The sequence below is a fragment of the Artibeus jamaicensis genome, unplaced genomic scaffold (assembly GCF_021234435.1).
Source record: "Artibeus jamaicensis isolate MK-2021 breed Jamaican fruit bat unplaced genomic scaffold, CSHL_Jam_final scaffold_2172, whole genome shotgun sequence".
NCBI lineage: Eukaryota > Metazoa > Chordata > Mammalia > Chiroptera > Phyllostomidae > Artibeus > Artibeus jamaicensis.
The window spans coordinates 510,996-529,543 of NW_026522031.1; the positions used below are offsets into that span (position 1 = coordinate 510,996).

Below are 18,548 nucleotides of genomic sequence, written 5' to 3' on the forward strand. Positions count from 1 at the left end.
AGCTGTATTACTCGCCTGCACCCCTGGACAGGGCCAAGGTCAGAGTCCATTTTCATCCAACTACTCAACCTCCCCGAGTCATCCATTTTCTCTGCATCCTCCCCAGCAACACCCAGCAAAATCCAAAACCTGCTCATATTTGCCATGCCTGCTACTGACTGACAGCAAGCCTGCACGCGGCAATTCAGCTTCTTTCTCTACTCAGATTCATGGAACAATGGAAAACAGCCCCTCAAGAAAACTCACTCAGTGAACACAAATCCGGGGATACACCCTTAACCAGAAGGGAGCCGGGGTCCCTGTCCCCCGCCTCCCGTAGACCCGTCCTCCCTGCAGAGACTCCCGGTGTACCTGGGAAATAAACGGCGCCACCATCGCTCCAATTCGACACAGAGAGCCGCTGGTCCCCATCCCCAAGGCACGAATCGCCGTGGGGTAAACCTGGAGGGAGGGGCGAGAGCATCGGTCAGGTCAGGCCCCTTATCTGCCCTTCCCTCCCCAGGCCAGACTTTGGCAACCAACACAGGGGTGGGCAAAGGTAAGGAAATTACCAGCCAGCATTACCTAAAAGGCAAACCATAAGTAAGGATACAAAATAATAACAACAGTAATAAGAACACTAAGAAACAAATACAATGATTAGTAAGTAAGAACACAAGAATAAACTCACGCACACAATTCAAAACCTCCTTTTGCCCACCCTGTATATTAAATACCAAATATTCTACGTAGGCTAGAGAGTAAAAGACATTCATTGCCTAAGATATACAATTTTGCATTTTTTAACCATAATTGTCACAAAAAGAATCAACACTTAAAAATTATCCTTTTAAGTGAGCAAATTTCAAACTAGGTCTTTCATGTAATATTCAAAATATAACTTCGGAAAAGCAAGCTCTGGAATCAGACATCAGATTTCCATTTAGAGCTATCAATGCACAAAGGTGGTTCCACTGAAGAATGACGATTCAATGAACCCTTCAATGCGGCCACATTGAGGAAGTGCCTTGGTGCCCGGCACACGCTGCCCCCCCACCATGTTCTCACTGCAAAGTCCACTTTCTTCCCGCAGCTTTCTTTCATGTATAATAAAAACTCATTAATCTGAATTTCATTAATTCAGAATTCTTAGAGGAACTAGTGAAAGTTTAATAAGCACATGTTATTAAAAATCAGGTGATAGGGAGAATATATGAAACAATGGTTTTTCAAAACTCTAGAGTGTCATACAATACCAAAACAAAACAAAACAAGTTTTTATCATTTCACTAAAACAAAGCACACAGTCCCTTTATGAGACCACATCTTGTTACAAGCCACCACCAAGTACAAAAGATGTTTTCCTGTCCCAGCAGCCCTGCTGTGTCCACCGGGTAAGGTCTGGGGCTGCAGTGCTTTTGCGGGGGCCTTGCTTTCTCTCTAGAAAGTGGGGCTGCTCACTACACCTGAAAACCCGGATGCAGACACACGGTGATGTTCTTTTCTCTACATAATATCAATAAAGTCTTTTTTGTTCACAGCTTCTCAATTCTGGGAGATAGAATAATGGATGACTTTTTAAATGAGCATCAGAAAAAAAAAATACTTAGGAATGATCTTTAAATGAAAACATTCCAAAATGTCAAACTGAAGATTTCCAAATATAACTTTAGAAGCAATCATTACCACACACTGATTTTTGGGTTCCTAGAATTATTCACAAGATAATTCTAGAAGATGTTAAAGAAATGAAATGAACTGTTATGTATATGTCAAACATGTTATCACTTCCTATTTCTATGGGAGGGGAATATTTTTTTTCTGTAGCTTTAATGTTTTCGACACGTCACGTCTGTAACCTGAACAGCCTTCTGCTTTTCCAGAAACAGAAATGAACACAGCTCTATCAGTCCAGACAGCACCACTTTCTCCAGTTACAATACTGTTTCCTGTACAGAAGCGGTTCGTTTGCAGGACAGTAGCTCTTTCAAAGGGAGGGTTTCAGGGAAGATCCTCTAGCTGCCTTGGGCAGTGCCTTGCATAGAGCAGACATCAATTCAACAAAATGAGAAAGAATAAATTACTGTTATATTTCAGCTTCAGCTACATGCAGCACACAACAGATGAAGGCGGTGTGATCCTTCAAAAGAATAAACGTGAAAAATACATTCTAGCCCTGGCTGGCGTAGCTCAGTGGATTGAGTGCGGGCCTGCGAAGCAAAGGATGGATGTTCGATTCCCAGTCAGGGCACATGCCTGGGTTGCAGGCCAGTTCCCAGCAGGGGATGCAAGAGAGGCAACCATACATTGATATTTCTCTCTCTCTCTCTCCTTCCCTTCTCCTCTAAAGATAAATAAATAAAAAATAATAATCAAAACATTTTTAAAAAATACATTCTAATTTCAAAGCAAGAAACCAGGAGTTTTGCATTTTAACACCCACTCACAGCTGCGGGCCTTATTTCGGAAGGACGCACGGCGCTGGGACGGGGGCTGTGTTTGACCCGAACACCGTGTAGGGGGAAGGGACAGGTTCTGTCCCTGATCTCAGACACTGGCTGTCACCAGACTCAGAGGGGCAGGGAAACTCCCTATCAAATACACCTTCTGGCTTCATTTCATAAAATCATCACAAGACAACAGACGCCGGGGACGGACACCCTCTCCGAGTCTTGCACCCCTGGTGGAACCGACCGCTTCCCAGAAACGAACCTCAGCGGTGTAAATGTAGACGGTGTTGAAGTTGGCTGCCACCAGCGCCCTCAGCACGAAGAGGAAGCCGATGAGGCCGGCACTAGGGAACAGGACACAAGAGAAGTTACCAGAGGCAACGTGCAGGGCCTTCCGTGGCCCCGGCCAAGTGCGTCACACGTGCTGACACGCACACAGATGACCGGCTGCTGCTCCGCTGGCCTGAGTGCGGGGGCCTAACACAAAGGCCTGACTCAAACCTCCGATCCCGCTCCCCGGCCTCTCCTCCCCCAGAGTGTGCCATTCCAGCCTGGCCCCCCACCCCCCAAAAACGGTGCGGATGGTTTGCAGAATAAGTGATATATATTCATTATAACTGCGGCCACTCTAGGGTCACAAATAAAGAGTAAAATTAATTTTCATACCACAGATTATGTGTATTTTATATATATATATATACACATAACAGTGTGTGTCTATATATATGTGTGTTTATACATGTGTGTATAGGTATATACACACACAGAGTTATATAGACATATAATAATATATAGTATATACATACAATATATTAATACACTCTCTTGAAAATGGTCAGGATAATTTGACTAACAAGTAGAATCCCATTTCCCCGTGAGGCTTTGCATAAAGACCCCACACATTTGGAGAGGTGAAGTGAGAACAGCCATACTCATCCCCACGTCCTGAGAGCCAAGGAGGGGCCGGGTCAGTGGGAGGAGGGAGCTGCCCGGGCAGACTCTGGGCAAGATCATTCCAGACGAACAGGCAGCCCATTCTCTACTGTCCTGACGAAAGGGACTTGACCCTGACCCCCAGTGTCCACTACGGGATGGAAGACCCCGTCTTACAACCACTGCACGAAGCTCGATTATTGTGAAGCGACCAGAGAGGAAATACCTGGAGGTGCAGATATTGAGGAGCAGGAAGAACAGAGCCGTGCAGCCCATGGTGATCGACAGGCTCAGCCGCCTGCCCAGGAAGTTGATGCCCAGGATGTTTAGCGGATTCACTACAAAGCAAACGACAAGGACCTGTCTGGAACCTTAAACGCGAGTGGCGTTCATCAACACTCGATTCCTCCTCGTCATTTCGGAAGGAAGCAATGTCACCCACACCTCGTGCATCTCCCGGCCAAGAGCCCAGCCACAGGCCATCAACGTCAGGACCCCTTTGGCACGCTTTTCCCGCGTGGCCCGGGAACGACAAACAGTGGAGTATATGAAGGACATTCCACGCCCAGGCTGCTTACCACGTACATCGCCTACTTGCTAGACCTACATTTTAAGTGTTTTATGCTGTTTTCTATCCAATTCAAGATGCCATTGAATTTTAAGTACCATTATTTATGTCTACTAAAACAGAAACAGTACTGCAGATTAAAATCCAACACACCATTGTAAGACGTCCCAATTTCAGGCAGAGCTATTAAAATGCGAAGGAAAAAAATGCATCTTAGAGTTGGCAGAATTCAGCAATTCAAAGCTCTGCTCCTCCGCACTTCTCCTCCCCACCCCAGCTCACCTGGGGGTCTGAGTGGGGGCAGGAGTGGGGTGGTGGTCAGTTCCGGCCGGCAGGGGCCAGGTCTATGAAGGGTCACACGTCTCTCCTCTGAGGCTCTGCGTTGCCTGCCCCCCACCCAGAACACGGGGGCCCATTCGTGAGACACTCACAAGCAATTTCACCGATGGTGCTGATGATCATGGTCCGGTAGTCGGAGGGGGCAAACATGTGGCAGTAGCAGGGGCTCTGGCTCTCCTCGGAGACCCCCGCGCTCACTGCCACCGTGGTCTCAGACTCGGACTCAGGCCTCGAACCACAGACCAGGTTCCGCTCCAGCAGCTCAGCACTGGCCAGGATGACCCCATAGTAGGCAAAGGAGATGCCCAGCCTGGAAGTGAGAAATGACGGCTGTGAGGAAAGCCACACCCAGAGCTGTGGGGAGAAGTGGGAGCATTTCTGACGGAAAGCAGAGCGAGGGGAGAGGACAGGGAAGAAAGCCGGGCTCGCGTGTCCGCAGGGGTCAGGGCTCCACTGTAGGCTGCACATTGGGAAACAAATTTGCAACAGCAGGAGGCCTGGGGGTGCAGGGAGGACCCCACAGGCCCGGTAGAGGAGTTTGAAGTCTGGATTCAGTTTCTGTCACTGCAGACAGAAGTCGGCACAAATGTTGCAGACACGTTTAGTAGCTCACAGTCCCCGAGGTAAGAAGTTCTGTGGGTCTGGCTGACATCTCTGCCTTGAGTGTCGGAGGCAGGAATGAGAGGGCAGGCAGAGTCACGTGCCTTTCTCACGGGGAAGAATCCATTTCCCAAGCTCAAGACGGTGGGCAGAATGCAGTCCGGGGATGGGGTGCTGCGGCCCAGGGTGCGAAGAGCTCCTCTCCGTTCCCTCGCTGGCTGCTGACCGCCTGTTCTCAGCTTCTGTGGGCGCCCCCCATCCTGGTCCTCAAAGCCTGCACCCTGGGGTCCCGTCCTTCTCATATTTTGAATCTCTGTGTTCTCCTCCCCTCCTCTGCCTCTCCTCGCTTTCTCTTCTCCAGCTCTGATTCCGGCTGGAGCGGTTTCTCTTCTTTTAAGGACTCACGTGATTCCATGGGGCCCACCTGCTGAATCCAGAATCCTCTCCCTGCTTTACCACCCGTGATCTCAATTACGGCGGCACAGCCCCATCGCATCAGCATCCAAATGAGTGTCCCATTGCATCGCAGGGAGTGGGGTCAACCCGGGGTCACTGCAGAACTCTGCCTATCACAAAGCGTCTTCAGCAGGCCACGAGAAGCCACCGAAGGTTTGTGGTTTCGCTTTGTATTTTCTTTCTGTTCTTTAGGAAGTATCTTTGTTGAAATATAAAAGTAACATGCAGAGAAGTTCATAAAGCAAATTCAAGAAAAAAATATCTACCCCCCTGGAACACCCCCCACTTGGTGTCCCTCTCGGTTTTGCAGAAATGGTTCTAAAAGGCGCCTGTAAAAGATACGTATGGGGACAGTCAGAGGTCATCACATTTGTCCTGGATATCGGATGTTATTAACGGGATGATTGTGAATCTTGTCTGTGATTATAGGGTTGGCGTCCTCTAAGAAAATGTCCTCAAGTAGCTGAGATCTTTCTTTTCAATCCTCTTGAGGGTCTGCTTATTGATTCTACACAGATCTTAGCCAAAAGGCCAAGAGGCCACTTGCTTATTGATTCTCTAGAGAGAGGGGAAAGTGAGAGGGAGAGAAACATCCATGGGTTGCCTTTTGTTCGCATGCCCACAAGCCAGGCATGTGCCCCGACCAGGAATCGAACCCACTGCCCTTCAGTTTGGGGGACGACGCCCGAACCGCTGAGCCACCCCAGCCAGGGCGAGTAGCTGAGATTCTCATGAAGCACCTGTGGAGGGAGAGTCCGGAAGCCTCGGACTTGCTGGAAAACTCCGCAGCACAGGGCACACTCATTGCACAAGCAGAGGTGCCGGGCGGCGACCGTCCCATCCGGGTGATGAGTCCATCCGAGCTCATCACGGAACCCTCTCCACTCACATGTACATTTGGAAATTTTCCTCATGAGATATTTTCAAGGAAAACCATCAAAATATCTCCCCTTGTTATTAAAGTAGCTTTAATTTGCCTAATTTCTGAAAATTGAGGTTTTTAAGTTAAAAAGTCTCAAGGGGAGACACACCCACCTATTAACAATGATTACATTCTAAAGAAGGTGACAGACAACCGCTTTCCTGAATTCAAACACTGTCGGTCGATTCTGCCTAGTTTCTATCTTCATACAAATGGAATCACGTAACGTGTATTGCATGTGTCTGGCTTCCCTTGCTCGTTACTGCCTTCGTGAGAGTCGGCTCTGCTGAGTGTCACTGCTGGTTTTCGCAGTGTGTGTGCTATTCCAGCTTCTGAACATGACACAATTTACCCATTATCCTGTTGACGACCTGTGGGTTGTTGACAGCTCGGGGCTATTACAAATAAAACAATGCTATGGCGTTCAAGGAAATGTTTGGTAAATGTACGTGTGCATTTCTGCCGGGTACGAACCCAGGAGAGGAACTGCGCAGCCACAGATGGGCATACTTTCAACTGTGATGGACGTATCTCCCAGAAGTTTTCCAAAGTGGTTGCACCAACTTGAACTCTAATGAGCCATGTACGCAACTCCCAGCGACTGTACCCCCTTCCTACACCCTGGTATGGTCGGCCTCTAACTGTGGCCATTAGGCGGATTTGTGACGGTGAGCAGCAGACCGTGCCAGGATGAACAATAAAAAAATGTAGGCCAGGGGTGTCCAACTGTGTGGCGTCTCTGGGCCACACTGGAAGAAGAAGAGTTGTCCTCGGCCACACATTAAATACACAAACACTAACGAGAACAAAAACATCTCATAATGTTCTAAGTAAATTTACAATTTTGTGTCGGGCCGCATTTACAGCCAAACTGGGCCACCTGCGGCCCATGGGCCATGGGTTGGACACCCCTCCCAGACAAATAGCATTCCCTTCTTTCTCTCCATTTGTAAAAAATTGTTATTTTATATATTCCTTTGGTTGGTGGTATTAGTAAAAAGATAAGAGATTGCTGGGATCTTTCTTATGTTCTCCCCAACGGCATTTAGTAGTCTTTCTCCAAATGCTTCTTTCTTTAAAATTCATTTTGAAGTAACAACATTCTTACCATATCACCCAGATCTGTAACGTGGTCCGTAAATATTTAGCATCCAGTAGGTCTGCAAACCTTCCTCTTTTGTCCTGGGGCAGTGAAAGGGGGAGACAAGATAGGCGTAGTGGGTTAAGGACAGCAACAATGTCTCTAATACTTTAGATATTAAATATTAATAAAGCATTTAAAAACAAGAACACAGGATGCGTGGCTGAGATCGCCACCGAGCACCCACGAGTGTGCCTCACCCAAGTCCTTGTTAACACACTCATTTTACACACGCACTGTCCCTGGCAATACCCACCCGCGCTGAGTCTGTGATTCTAACCCTTCCACTCACTGTCTTCTCACCGGTGCTGGCAAGGGGTGTGGTGGGAAATAGGAGGATGTGTGAAAACAACTGCAAAACTGATGGGAGATTGTTTTCATAATGACATCAAAATGAAAAACCTAACATCTAAAAAGAGTGTGAGGCTTTTTCAAGAAAAAAAAAAACGTTGTCAATCTGAGAGGATAGGGTACCCAATTTCTTTTTGTGTCTTTAGGGTAATTTGCAATAGTTCTTATCTGCAGTCGGGACCTATTAAATACTTCTGGATAAAAGTAAATAAGGGTGAGTTTCTGTAATGGACAGTAATGGGTGTTACGTACAGTTCGGGGAACTTTGGGGGTTCTCAGGTGAAAACCAAGTACTCTTTCCTCACACACAGACCCAGGACCACCGGTACCCGTGAGAGAGACCAGGAGGGTGGTCTGCGGGCTCGGGGTTTTGCTCCCACAGAAGAGCTTGAAGGAACTGAGAGGCCCTCTGCTCCGGGGACCTGAGCTCCTGGAGGTCCTGGCGGGTGGAGAGCAGCAGCCGACACTTCACTTTTGTAGGTTTTACACGCTGAGGCTCTGGTCACTCACCATTGGAGCCTCCAATCTAGTCCCATCCTCCCACTGTCCAACACAGAAGGCGTGGCCCAGAGAGGGTAAGCGTCTTGCCCAAGATCACACAGCTGCTGGAAGGCAGAGCCAGCCAGGAGGAGTTCACGTCTCCGGAACAGAAGTCCTGAGTACTGGCCATCGAACTCTCTGCTGTGTTGCCTTGGTTTAGACGTGACTATGGTCCCCCCATGTCCCCAAGTTCACTGAAGAGAAAGGAAGCCGAATCTATAGTGAATCCCAATGAATCATAAATTTCATCCTAACGAGTCATTCAGAGCAGAACCTTTGGCTACAATCATCCTGGGGAGGCCCTTCCTCAAACAGTCCCAGGGCCTCTCAACTCAGAGTCTTTGGCGTGAAGCTTTCGGAGGCTCCACTGCCCGCAGCGTCTTGCCCGGCCTCCTCCACGTGGCTTCTGACTGCAGCCGATGGGACCGAACCCACGGCACATCCCTGCCTCGGGTGGGGCTCACACCCGTCCTCTGCCTGTGGTAGCTTCTCTCCTCTCCTTCCATCGCTCAGTGAATGTCCCACCTGTGCCTGAAGGTGGCTTGTCCTGCCTCACGGTCTCCTCTCTGCCCTGATCCTACACCCACCCGCCGCCTGCACGGCTCACCTGGTTCTAAGCGCCTGGGCTTTGTTGTCATTGATTCTTTCCCCATGTGAGTCTTATCTCTCTAATCAGACTGTAAAAGGTTGTAACAGGCAGCACCTACTGCTTGGATCTCTGCAGCCATAGAGCCTTGCACAAGAGACTGAGGAGGACAAGGTCATTTAATGGGCAGGAAGGGTGGGCTGCGAGCTGCAGGCAAGAGAAGGAATGCAAAGGGAAGAAGGGTGAGCGGCAGACAGAGGAGAAGGATTAGGAGGGGATGGAGGATGGAGGGGCTTGAGGATATAGACAGGGTGGGGGGGTGGTTTTATGGGAGTTGTGTCCCCCCCAAATTTATATGTTGAAGTTCTAACCCCCAGGGTGTGACTGTATTTGGAGATCATGCCTTAAAAGAGGTGATTAAGTTAAGATGAGGTCTGTAGGGTACCAACGCCGGCACTTAGCCATGGACCCAAGGGTCAGATGGCTGACCCATGAAGATTGCAGAAGACCTTAAAGCCAGGAGGGGGATTCTGGGCTTCACCCAGTAGCCTGTGGGGGCCACTGAAGGACCCTGAGACAGCAAGGTGGTGTGTGGTGTCTGAAGAGTATTCGGCTGATCGGATAAAGAAGGTGTGGCACACGTATGTGACGGAACACTACTTGGCCACAAAAAAGGAGGCTATCGTGCCACTTGTGATGGATGGATCTTGAGAATATCATGCTAAACAGGTCAGACAAAAAAGAACAAGAACTTGCCCTGGCTGGTGTGGCTCAGTGGATTGAACGCCAGCCTGCAAACCAAAGGGTCACCAGTTTGATTCCCAGTCAGGGCACATGCCTGGGTTGCAGGCCAGGTCCCCAGCAGGGGGTGCACAAGAGGCAACCACACATTGATATTTCTCTCCCTCTCTCTAAAAACAAATAAATAGATTTTAAAAAATCATTTAAGAGGTTTATAACTTTGATATCAAAATAAGACAAGGCCAGTACAAGAAAATTATATTATAAAACCATCTCTCATCTGTCGCCAATGATGCTGATCCTGTGACAAGCTCCGCAGGGTAGGTGTTGTTATGCCCACTTTATAGATGAGGAAAGTGAAGGTGGGTAACTGACCAGGGCTCTGTGGCGGAGCCGGATCTAGTCCCGTCCACTCTGCTCTTTTCTCTTGTCCCCCCAGGGGCAGGACGAGAGAGCCACGGCCCCCCGCCCTCTAGCCTTGCACGACTCCGGGGATTTCCGGGCGGCCCCACAGAGGGGCTGGGACGTGTCGGGAGAAGACCTCCCCTCTGGGCGCTCACCAGGACGGGCTCCACCAGCCTCCCCTCCGGCAGGGCCGCGCGGTTCGTCTTGGCGATGTGCTGCAGCGTGGCCAGGGCGGCCTGGGTGTTCCCGGCGGAGACATTGAACCGAGCAGATTCGGGAATAAACTGGGCGCAGGTGACAAAGGAGGACACCAGAGTTGCAGTGGCTGCAGACCCCAAGGATACAGCTTACGTATGACTCCGTAACTCTAACTACAGCGTCCCAGTTTCCAGTGACGGACCAGGGCATAGCAGGCACACGGCACACAGTGTAAGAGGCACGCTCCTGCATCCCGGGTGGGTTGGGGGCAAAAGGGTCGTATGTTCCTTATCAGTCTCATCTTGGGTGATAACAGGCTGATACCGACCTTCATACCAATTTGGTTCAAGTACTTATTAATACAATGAGCTTCTTACGTACAGTTAGTAAAATACCCACTGCCCCAAAGCCCCCTGTGCCCCACCGCTGCTCTGTCACCCCAGCCCTTTGCAGGGGTCCCAGGGTCTCCCCACAATGCAACAACCTGAAGGGTGACCACGGCGGGCACCTCCAGCGCCCACAAGGTGAAGGAACCAGTCCCAGAGGCCGAGCGCTTTGCCCCGCTGATTGCTGGACACTGTGAGCAACACCGAGGCCGGGACCTGGAGAACCCCCTGCGCCTGCGCCTGCCCCTCACCAAGTCAAGGCCAGTTGGTTCTCCCCCAGCAGCACCCCACCCCCCGTCCCCACAGCCAGTGGGCAGCTGAGGTCCTCATCTCCACGGGGACTACCTGGCACTTTCTACCTGCTCTCCTGCCCGGGCTCCACCCGGCCCGGGGCCAGCTTCCCAACACGTCACCCCTCTCACACCTCCCAGTGCCCCCAGCCTGCGAGGCCTTTCTTCATCTGGACACAGGCCTGCTTTGCCAGCCCCCCACCAGCACCCCTCACCCCAGCCACCCAGCCTTCCTGCTCTCCCCCGAATTCTGCACGTTCACACCTTCAGACAGGCTGGCACGTGAGTCCTGCCAACAAGCCCCTTCCACACACGCTGAAGGAGATGGAGACTTGAATAAAGAGGTGGGCGTGAGGCCGAAAGGGGCTGCGCCAGCTGGGGGGAGGGACAGGGGTCGGGGGGGAGCCCCACAAGCGTCCTCACCTTGAAGGCCAGGATGAGGATGATGCCAGGAATGGAGGCGATGCGGATGAGCCAGCGCCAGCCGATGGTGGGGATGACCACAGAGGCCAGGCCGATGATGAGCAGGGAGCCAGCGAGCCAGAAAACCTGGGGCGAGAGTGGGAGGTGAAGTCGCTCCTCTCCAACGTGCTCCACACGGTGTCCTCCCTCGGAGCTGCCCCGTCCAGCGTGTCACCGCCAGAAGAGGGTCTGGCTGAGGAGCCGGGGCTCTGGGTCCACCCAGGACCTGGATGAACAGGGAAGGTCCCTCCGAAATGGGGCTTTGTCTGCTTGTCTGTGAGTGGGGGACACTCAGCTAGACCGAGGGTCAATGATGCCACCAAAGTTTTAAAAATCTGGGGCCCCAGGCACTGACTTTTGTTTTCCCCCATAAATGATGCATTTGTTCGGAACTCAAGGTACAGAGAACCTGTAAAAAGATTTTCCTTTCCTAGCTCTCTGCCGTCCAGTTTTTCTTCTCAGAAGGAAGAAGCATCGGTTTTCTTTACATCCTTCTAAGGCTGTCCCAAGCTAATAAAGTTATAGTATTACGTTCTCTTTTCTCACAAACGGTACCATAGTAAAAATAAGGATTGATACTTGGCTTTCCACACTAAAAAATATAACTTGGAGATCATTTGATATCAACAAATAACACGGCAGCCAATCCAGGCCTTACGGGCTGGAAATGAGGACAATTTTGAGCAAGAATTAGTTCCTCTCACAAGACAGAGAATAAATGATAACTTCACAGAGAAGATTAATATTATAAAAGCTCCTTTGGGGGACCACTTAGGGGTGACTATTTCATCATCAAGGAATTCTACTCCAAAAAACCCCAAACATGATGACTTCAGGTAGTGATAAGAGCTACAGAAACGGAGTCATGTGACAGCGAGTGACTTGAGTGACCAGGGACGACCTTCCTGAAGGTGACAAACCATTGCAGGCTGCCAGATTACAGGCGATGTGGCACTGAAAAAATGGTAGTAATGAAATGACCCCCCAAATTGTTTTTTTAAACTTATGGACACGGCACACCTTTTGGAGGTAAAAGGGACGGGACTGATGAGACAGCACACCTGTTGAGGGGGGTGGGGGATGAATCGTAGGGTGTGAGGGCCAGGGAGGGGTCCAGGATGGCTCTTGAGTTTGTGGCTCAGATGACTGAGGGACAGGGTTTGCTGTCACCTGAAAGCAAATTGAGAGTCCTGAGAGGAAGATGAAAAGGTTAGGTCTCTGGATGCTGTGTTTAAGAGACCTGTAGGATATTCAAGTCTCTATCAGGTGATTGGCCACCTGGGGCTGAAGGTCAAGGGGGCACTCTCGGCTGTGGATAAAGATTTGGGGGGGAGGTAATATACACAGAGCTGGCTGAACACATCAGAGTACATCAGATGACCCGAGGAGACCTGAAAAACAAGACAAGTCAGGACAACGCATAACCAGCAAGCACGCTAAGGAACGCATGGCGGGTGTGAGAGAAAACATCCGCAGGTGACCTTGAGCAGGACTGGACCAGTGAAGTCACGTTAAATGGAAAGTCCAGCCCCTAAGGACGGAAGGTGCCCGCATCTGTGTCAACAGAGAATCAGAGGGCGGCGTCTGGAGGAATGGAAAGAGTTACTCAGTGTTCGTTATAGGTTCTAATACTCTGTTGTTATTTTCATTGCCTAAATTTGGTATCAGAAAAATGAAAAGTAAATTTAAAAGCAATACCCTACACGACTTTATTTATTGCCAAATATATAATGCTCAGTGGGAAGGGTGGCCTCTTTCTTGGGACCCCTGAAAGGTCGGCAGTTGGGGATGACGATGACCTCAAAGGTGGGACAAGGACATGCAGACTGACGTGGCTTCTGGATGCAAAACCTCTCCTTAGTGGCCAGCAGGGTCTGCAGAGGGCCTGAGAGCGCCCAGGCTTCTCACCCGGACAAACGGCTCATCAGGGAGGTGGCGGTATGGCATGTTCCCACAGGCGTGGGTCAATCACGGACTGGCAGACACCAGTATCCTTGGCAGGGAAATGACATGGTGAGGACGGGGGCAGCTGTGTCCCTGCACAGAGACAGTTCAACCCAGGTGCATTCTGGGACTTCCGTCACCCCAGCCAAGTCAGCCAGTGGAACGTTCCTGGTTGTTGAGGAAGGGGGCGCTGTGTTCCAAATGCTGCTGGGGATGAGAGAGGACCTGGCTCGGAAAGCCCTGCAACTGGGCTTCGGTGTCAGGCATTCGAATGCCCTTCGGCCGGTACCCGGCAATCCGGGTGTGCTAATCGGGCGCCTCCTGGTCTCTGGCAGCGGAAGGCTGGGAAGGATTCCTGCATCGCCTTACCTGCGACAAGGGAAGCATGTAGCCTCGGTATTTTGTAGGCAAAAATTCAGTCTTTATGATTAGCCTGAAACGGGAAGGGGAGAAAACATAATTTTGTTGTTATGAAGCCCAAGAACATATTCTAACCATCATAATTTTTCTTGTCACGGAGAAAGAACTAGAAAACCCGGACGTTCGTCACAGAGAACTGCTGAGAAGGACGCGTCTCGGTCTCTGCCCTGGTTCCTGCGGACACTGGCTCTTTGACTCTGGCCTCCTGAAACCCTGGCATTTCCTGGATCACAGTGGCGCTGGGAGGTGCCTGCGGAGGCCAAAGGCAGACCTCAACCCGATCCAGGTCCCTGTCTCTGAACAAGAAGGAATTCAAGAGCAGGACAGAAAGATTCAGCAAAACACATAAGTTTATGAAAGCAACAGTACGCACTCAAAAAATGAGAGCAGGCAACTTGGAGAACTAGATGCGCCAGGGGTGTCTGGGGGGATGGTTGCTATTAAACATGAGCAGAGGGGTCGGCAGGGTGGTCCTCTGCCTCCGAGGCTGGTGAGGAGGCTGCCTGCATGGCTCGTCCTTGTCTCTCCTCTCCAGAAAGCGATTTCTTTTCGGGTTTCCCAATTATAGGAAATTGGGTGGGGTGGGGGGCGGGGAGGGTAGGAAGTGGTCTGTGATGCTCCAGCCAAAATGGAGAAAAAGGGGTAGGGCCTCAAGCCCTTGTTCCCTATTCTGACTTTCCTGCCTCAAGAGAACCACTTTGTTCCAAAGAGGTCATTCTCAGCATCCTCCTCGGTGGGTGCTGGTCACTGGGAAGACTGAGCCATGGTCAGAAACTTGGAACATTCAGTCCTACCCCGACCCCCAGAGAGAGAAGAGGGACTGGAAAATGAGTTAGTGACCCACCATGCCTCCATGGTGGGGCCTGCATGAAAATCCCCAAAGTGTGGTGTCCAAAGAGTGTTGGTTTGGGGAGCACATCCATCCACGTGCCGGGAGGGCGGCCCCAACTCCACGCGGCCAGGAGCTCCAAGGCTCCCAACCCTTCTGGACCATTCCCTATGTATACCTTCATCTGGCTGTTCATTTGTATCCTTTATAATAAATAATCCTTTTGCAATAGTAAGTAAACTGCTTGCCTGGGTTTTGTCAGCCACTCAAGCAAATTCTCAAACCCAAGAAGGGGTCTGTGGAACTTCTGATTTGGAGCCAAGTCAGACAGAAGCTGTGGGTAGGAAGACCTACAACTTGCAAGTGGTGTGTGAAGCAGGCAGGGGCGGGGGCGGCCTTTGAGACCTGCTCTCACTCCAGTTCAGGTTGGAACTGAATTTCGGGGCACCCAGCTGGAGCCAGAGAGGTTGATGTGCAAAAAAAATCCACACCGTTGGCAGAAGTGAGGTATTTTCAGAAACGGTGCAAAGTGTTAAAGAAAAACAGAAGAGAGTTTTTCCTAGGCACTCATACATCAAAATGTAATGTTACAGCTGTAAAAAAATGATATAAATGGGGCAACTTCACAATGGAGTTGGAGCTCCACCCTGGAAGGACCGCCTTGAGCATCTTATTCTCAAACCTCTGGGAGGTTAAAAACCGGGCAAATGACCTTTGGACCATGCCTGAAGCAGCTCTGTCTTCCAAACAACTATTCACAGAGATAACAGGAAAGGAGAAAATTGAAGTCATTCTTTAGAATCGGTCACTGTGTTAGCTTATCTGTGCCTATAGACATTCCTTGCTTAGCTTATCTGCAGCCAAAGAAATTCCTCCTTCTAGTCACGTAATTATTTCCCTTCCCTTTCTTATAAATTCCTTTTGCTTTTACCTCCCAACTGGAACGCTGGGTTTTTGCCCGAATTGGTGCCTCCCAAATACCTGTTCTCTTGGATTAAATAAACGATTTGTTGCCTCTCACTGTGGCTTGTGGCTTTTGGCTTTTAAGTGAACACAGCTAATATCCACATAAGAAAAATGAGAAGCCAACTTAAAACTGCTCTTCTGTTAACATTTCTATTCCCAGTGTTACATGAACATTCTTACTCCCAAAATTAGAGGAAGTCCAAGTTCTTTATTCCCAGTTATCTCTTACTATGTAAGGGATATCAGCCTCTCTCTTGTGCTGAGAGAAATGTTGGAAATGCTTTTCCAGGTCTGATTCTCTTTTCTAAAATATTCTTGGGAAATCAACGACCAACCAACCACAGGGAGTTTCCTCAACTAATGATGGCAGCCAATGCGCAGGTTTCTAATTACGTCCAGGTTAATTCTGTGAACAGAAGAATAAATGAAACATAATGTTCCATCAGAGTTCTCACTGTTCTTCTCTGTTGCAGTCACAAGCAAGGGCCTGGGGTTTTAAATATGTGTATTTACTTGGTTTCTCTCTAAGGGATGCCCTAAAATTCTGCCTGATCTACTTGTCCAGGGCTGCAAAGTTCAGACTGATGCTTAACCTACGCACCAAGGAAGATCAATTCTCTCCCTAACCCACTAAGGCAACAAATAGGTGTTTTGACGTCTCCTAACAGATTCTAAGGGACCTTGCTCTCCGGTGCCCAGGAGAGAAGAGCCTGAGGGTCCCTGTTAATTTAAGGGAAGCTCCCAAATTGCTGAAAATTTAGCATCACCCCTTTCACACCCCCGCACAAGATACTGCACACTCATCCAAGGCCAACTTTCAATACCGTGTACCCGGCTTTGCAGATTCGTTTGACAGTCTAAATCATAGGGCCACGGCCCTTGTAAATGGTTACTCCAAAGCGTTACAGGTGCTCAGGGTCAAACTATACTCTCCCAACAAATTCTCAAGAAACGAATAAGCTGGGTTGGGGGCTCACATTTTTGGTTTAGCATTTAGTCTAACAAAATAGTACTTTTCTAAAAAAATACCAAATAACCTTTGGAACAAATAAGCTGCTGCCTGCTCAATCCAGCAGTCTGCTAGCCTGCTCATCAGACATCGTTTGGATGGGCCAGGAGCAACTAGAGGAATAAGCGGCCATCGCTTTAAACAAACAAAAAAAGCTAAAAAATACTTAGTACAGGTAAAGTCCATATCGGCAACTTATTGACGCTGTTAACCTAGTAACCACAGCGTCCACGTACGTGCGAGTGACTGTATGTGTGTCTCCCCTGGGGGCCCTCCAGGTCTGTCCTTTACCCTTGTGCATGGCCGGACACGCCACAGCCCACCATCATCCGCAGGAAGACAAACCAGATGTACGAGGGAGAGAAGGAGGTCAGCAAGGAGAAGTAGGCTCCCCACAGGAACGAGATGAACAAAATCTGAATTGACAAAAAGAAACGTATTAGTGGGACCTGCCTCCGTAGCGGACAGGGGAGAAAACCTAACTTCTGAAGGTGATTTGCCGTTTCCGCCCAGCTGTTTGCTTCCCTGGGCGCTCGCTGATCTCTCATGGTCACCCAGCAATGCCGCCAGGACATTCTGTTGTCTGAAAGCCCCACACTGGGTGGACGGGAGAACCTCCAAACTGGCAGAGAATTTTTATGAGTTTATTGGAGACAAACGGTGACGGGCGCTGGGGAGCAAGATCGCAGATGCTCTGGAGAAGTACAGCTTTGGGGGTTCCTTCTACACACTTGGAATGAAGGCCGGACCAGGAGGAAGGTAGGCAGTTAAAAGAAAGCCAGGCGGGGAAATCTCTTAGGCTGGATTATCAGGGAGTTTGCCCTCACTGAGAATAGCTCTGCCCCCAAGGGATGTAGAAAAGAGGATCCCTTTAAAACTTCACGGGTGTGTTAACCTGGAGGCACAAATACAAAGCAAAGATAAACCTGTCACTGAGGAAGTTCTAGGCCTGGGCGGGACTGCCTTGTTAGGAATTTGTGACCAGATGGCCCGGGGAGGTCACTTGAGCTCACTGGATTTGTCAGATTTGTGAGAGCTGTTGATGTTTCATTCATAGACCGTTTCTTGAAATTCCCCAGCTGCGCCCAGAACTCAGAGCCTTGCCCTCCCCTGCTCACTAGGGCGTTGGGGGCACAGGAGGCTTTGCATTGAAGTGGGTGAAAGGAGGAAAATCGGGGGTGTTTGCTTTTTGTCTAATTGCAAGAACACAAGTGTATAGTAGAAAATATGAGAGAAGAAAAACCAAAAAGAGCCAAGCTACTTAAATCACCCCTGACTCTCCAACCCAGAGAAAATACTGTTGCCATGATTTTAGCCTATTTTCCCTGTTCCAATGGCTGTACAATATTCCATTGGAAAGATGTACTGTAACACATGTGATATAATGCATAAGCCTTTCCCCTAGTATTGAACGTTGAGGTGATTTCACATTTTCTATTAAAATGAGCTGTGGTGATGAATGCACATACATCTTTTTGGTTCTCTGAGAATCTAAACAGGCTGGAATTCTGGAATGAAACTCAGATGAGGGTGGATATTCTCGTGGTTAGAAAAAACAATGTCAATAGTATGTGAGGCCACCTGTCCATTTGCAGGTCTCTTCATGAAAAATTCCAGATGAATTTGATGTTTGAAATGGATTTGATAAGAAAGAAATGATACCTGGCCTTTGAGGAAATAAGCAGGGGCTTACGCTAGTCTGGCTAACAGAGTAACCGAGAGGGAGCAGCGAGCCTCCTCCGGCTTCACGCCGAGGCGCACACCACCAAGTCCAGCCTCACCTCCTGCACATTTCACAGCGAAACGTGCTCAATGTAAGAAATGCCCAGACCTGTGAACAATGTTTATGAGTTTATTTGAGCCAAACTGATGACAATTACCAGGAAGCAAAACCTCAACAAATTGAGAAAATGCTGCAGGAAATGACAGTGTTGCACCTTCGCCATTACAACGGAAAGAGAAGACAGAAGTGGGTTACGTGAAATCTATTGGTGGTAGCTTATGGAGGCGGGAGAAAGCACAGTGGTGGGAGG

At 49.4% G+C, this 18,548-nt stretch overlaps 1 protein-coding gene across 5 annotated transcripts in view; it reads right to left on the bottom strand.

Annotated features, from left to right (window-relative positions):
• SVOPL (SVOP like) overlaps positions 1-18,548 on the bottom strand; it is a 65,120-nt gene that overhangs the window by 27,848 nt on the left and 18,724 nt on the right. For 4 of the 5 annotated variants that reach the window (XR_008389970.1, XR_008389969.1, XM_053656591.1 and 1 more), the window contains 9 exons: positions 16,807-16,931; positions 13,661-13,724; positions 11,309-11,434; positions 10,167-10,295; positions 7,356-7,429; positions 4,362-4,579; positions 3,589-3,700; positions 2,692-2,773; positions 352-441 (listed from right to left, as the gene is read on the bottom strand). Coding sequence is in view for 2 of the 5 variants with exons in the window: in XM_053656591.1 (XP_053512566.1) it covers positions 352-441; positions 2,692-2,773; positions 3,589-3,700; positions 4,362-4,579; positions 7,356-7,429; positions 10,167-10,295; positions 11,309-11,434; positions 13,661-13,724; positions 16,807-16,931 (1,020 nt within the window). In the remaining 3 variants the exon portion in view is untranslated. Of the gene's footprint in view, positions 1-351; positions 442-2,691; positions 2,774-3,588; positions 3,701-4,361; positions 4,580-7,355; positions 7,430-10,166; positions 10,296-11,308; positions 11,435-13,660; positions 13,725-16,751; positions 16,932-18,548 lie in introns of those variants that run through there. The other variant, XR_008389971.1, reaches the window with a different exon arrangement.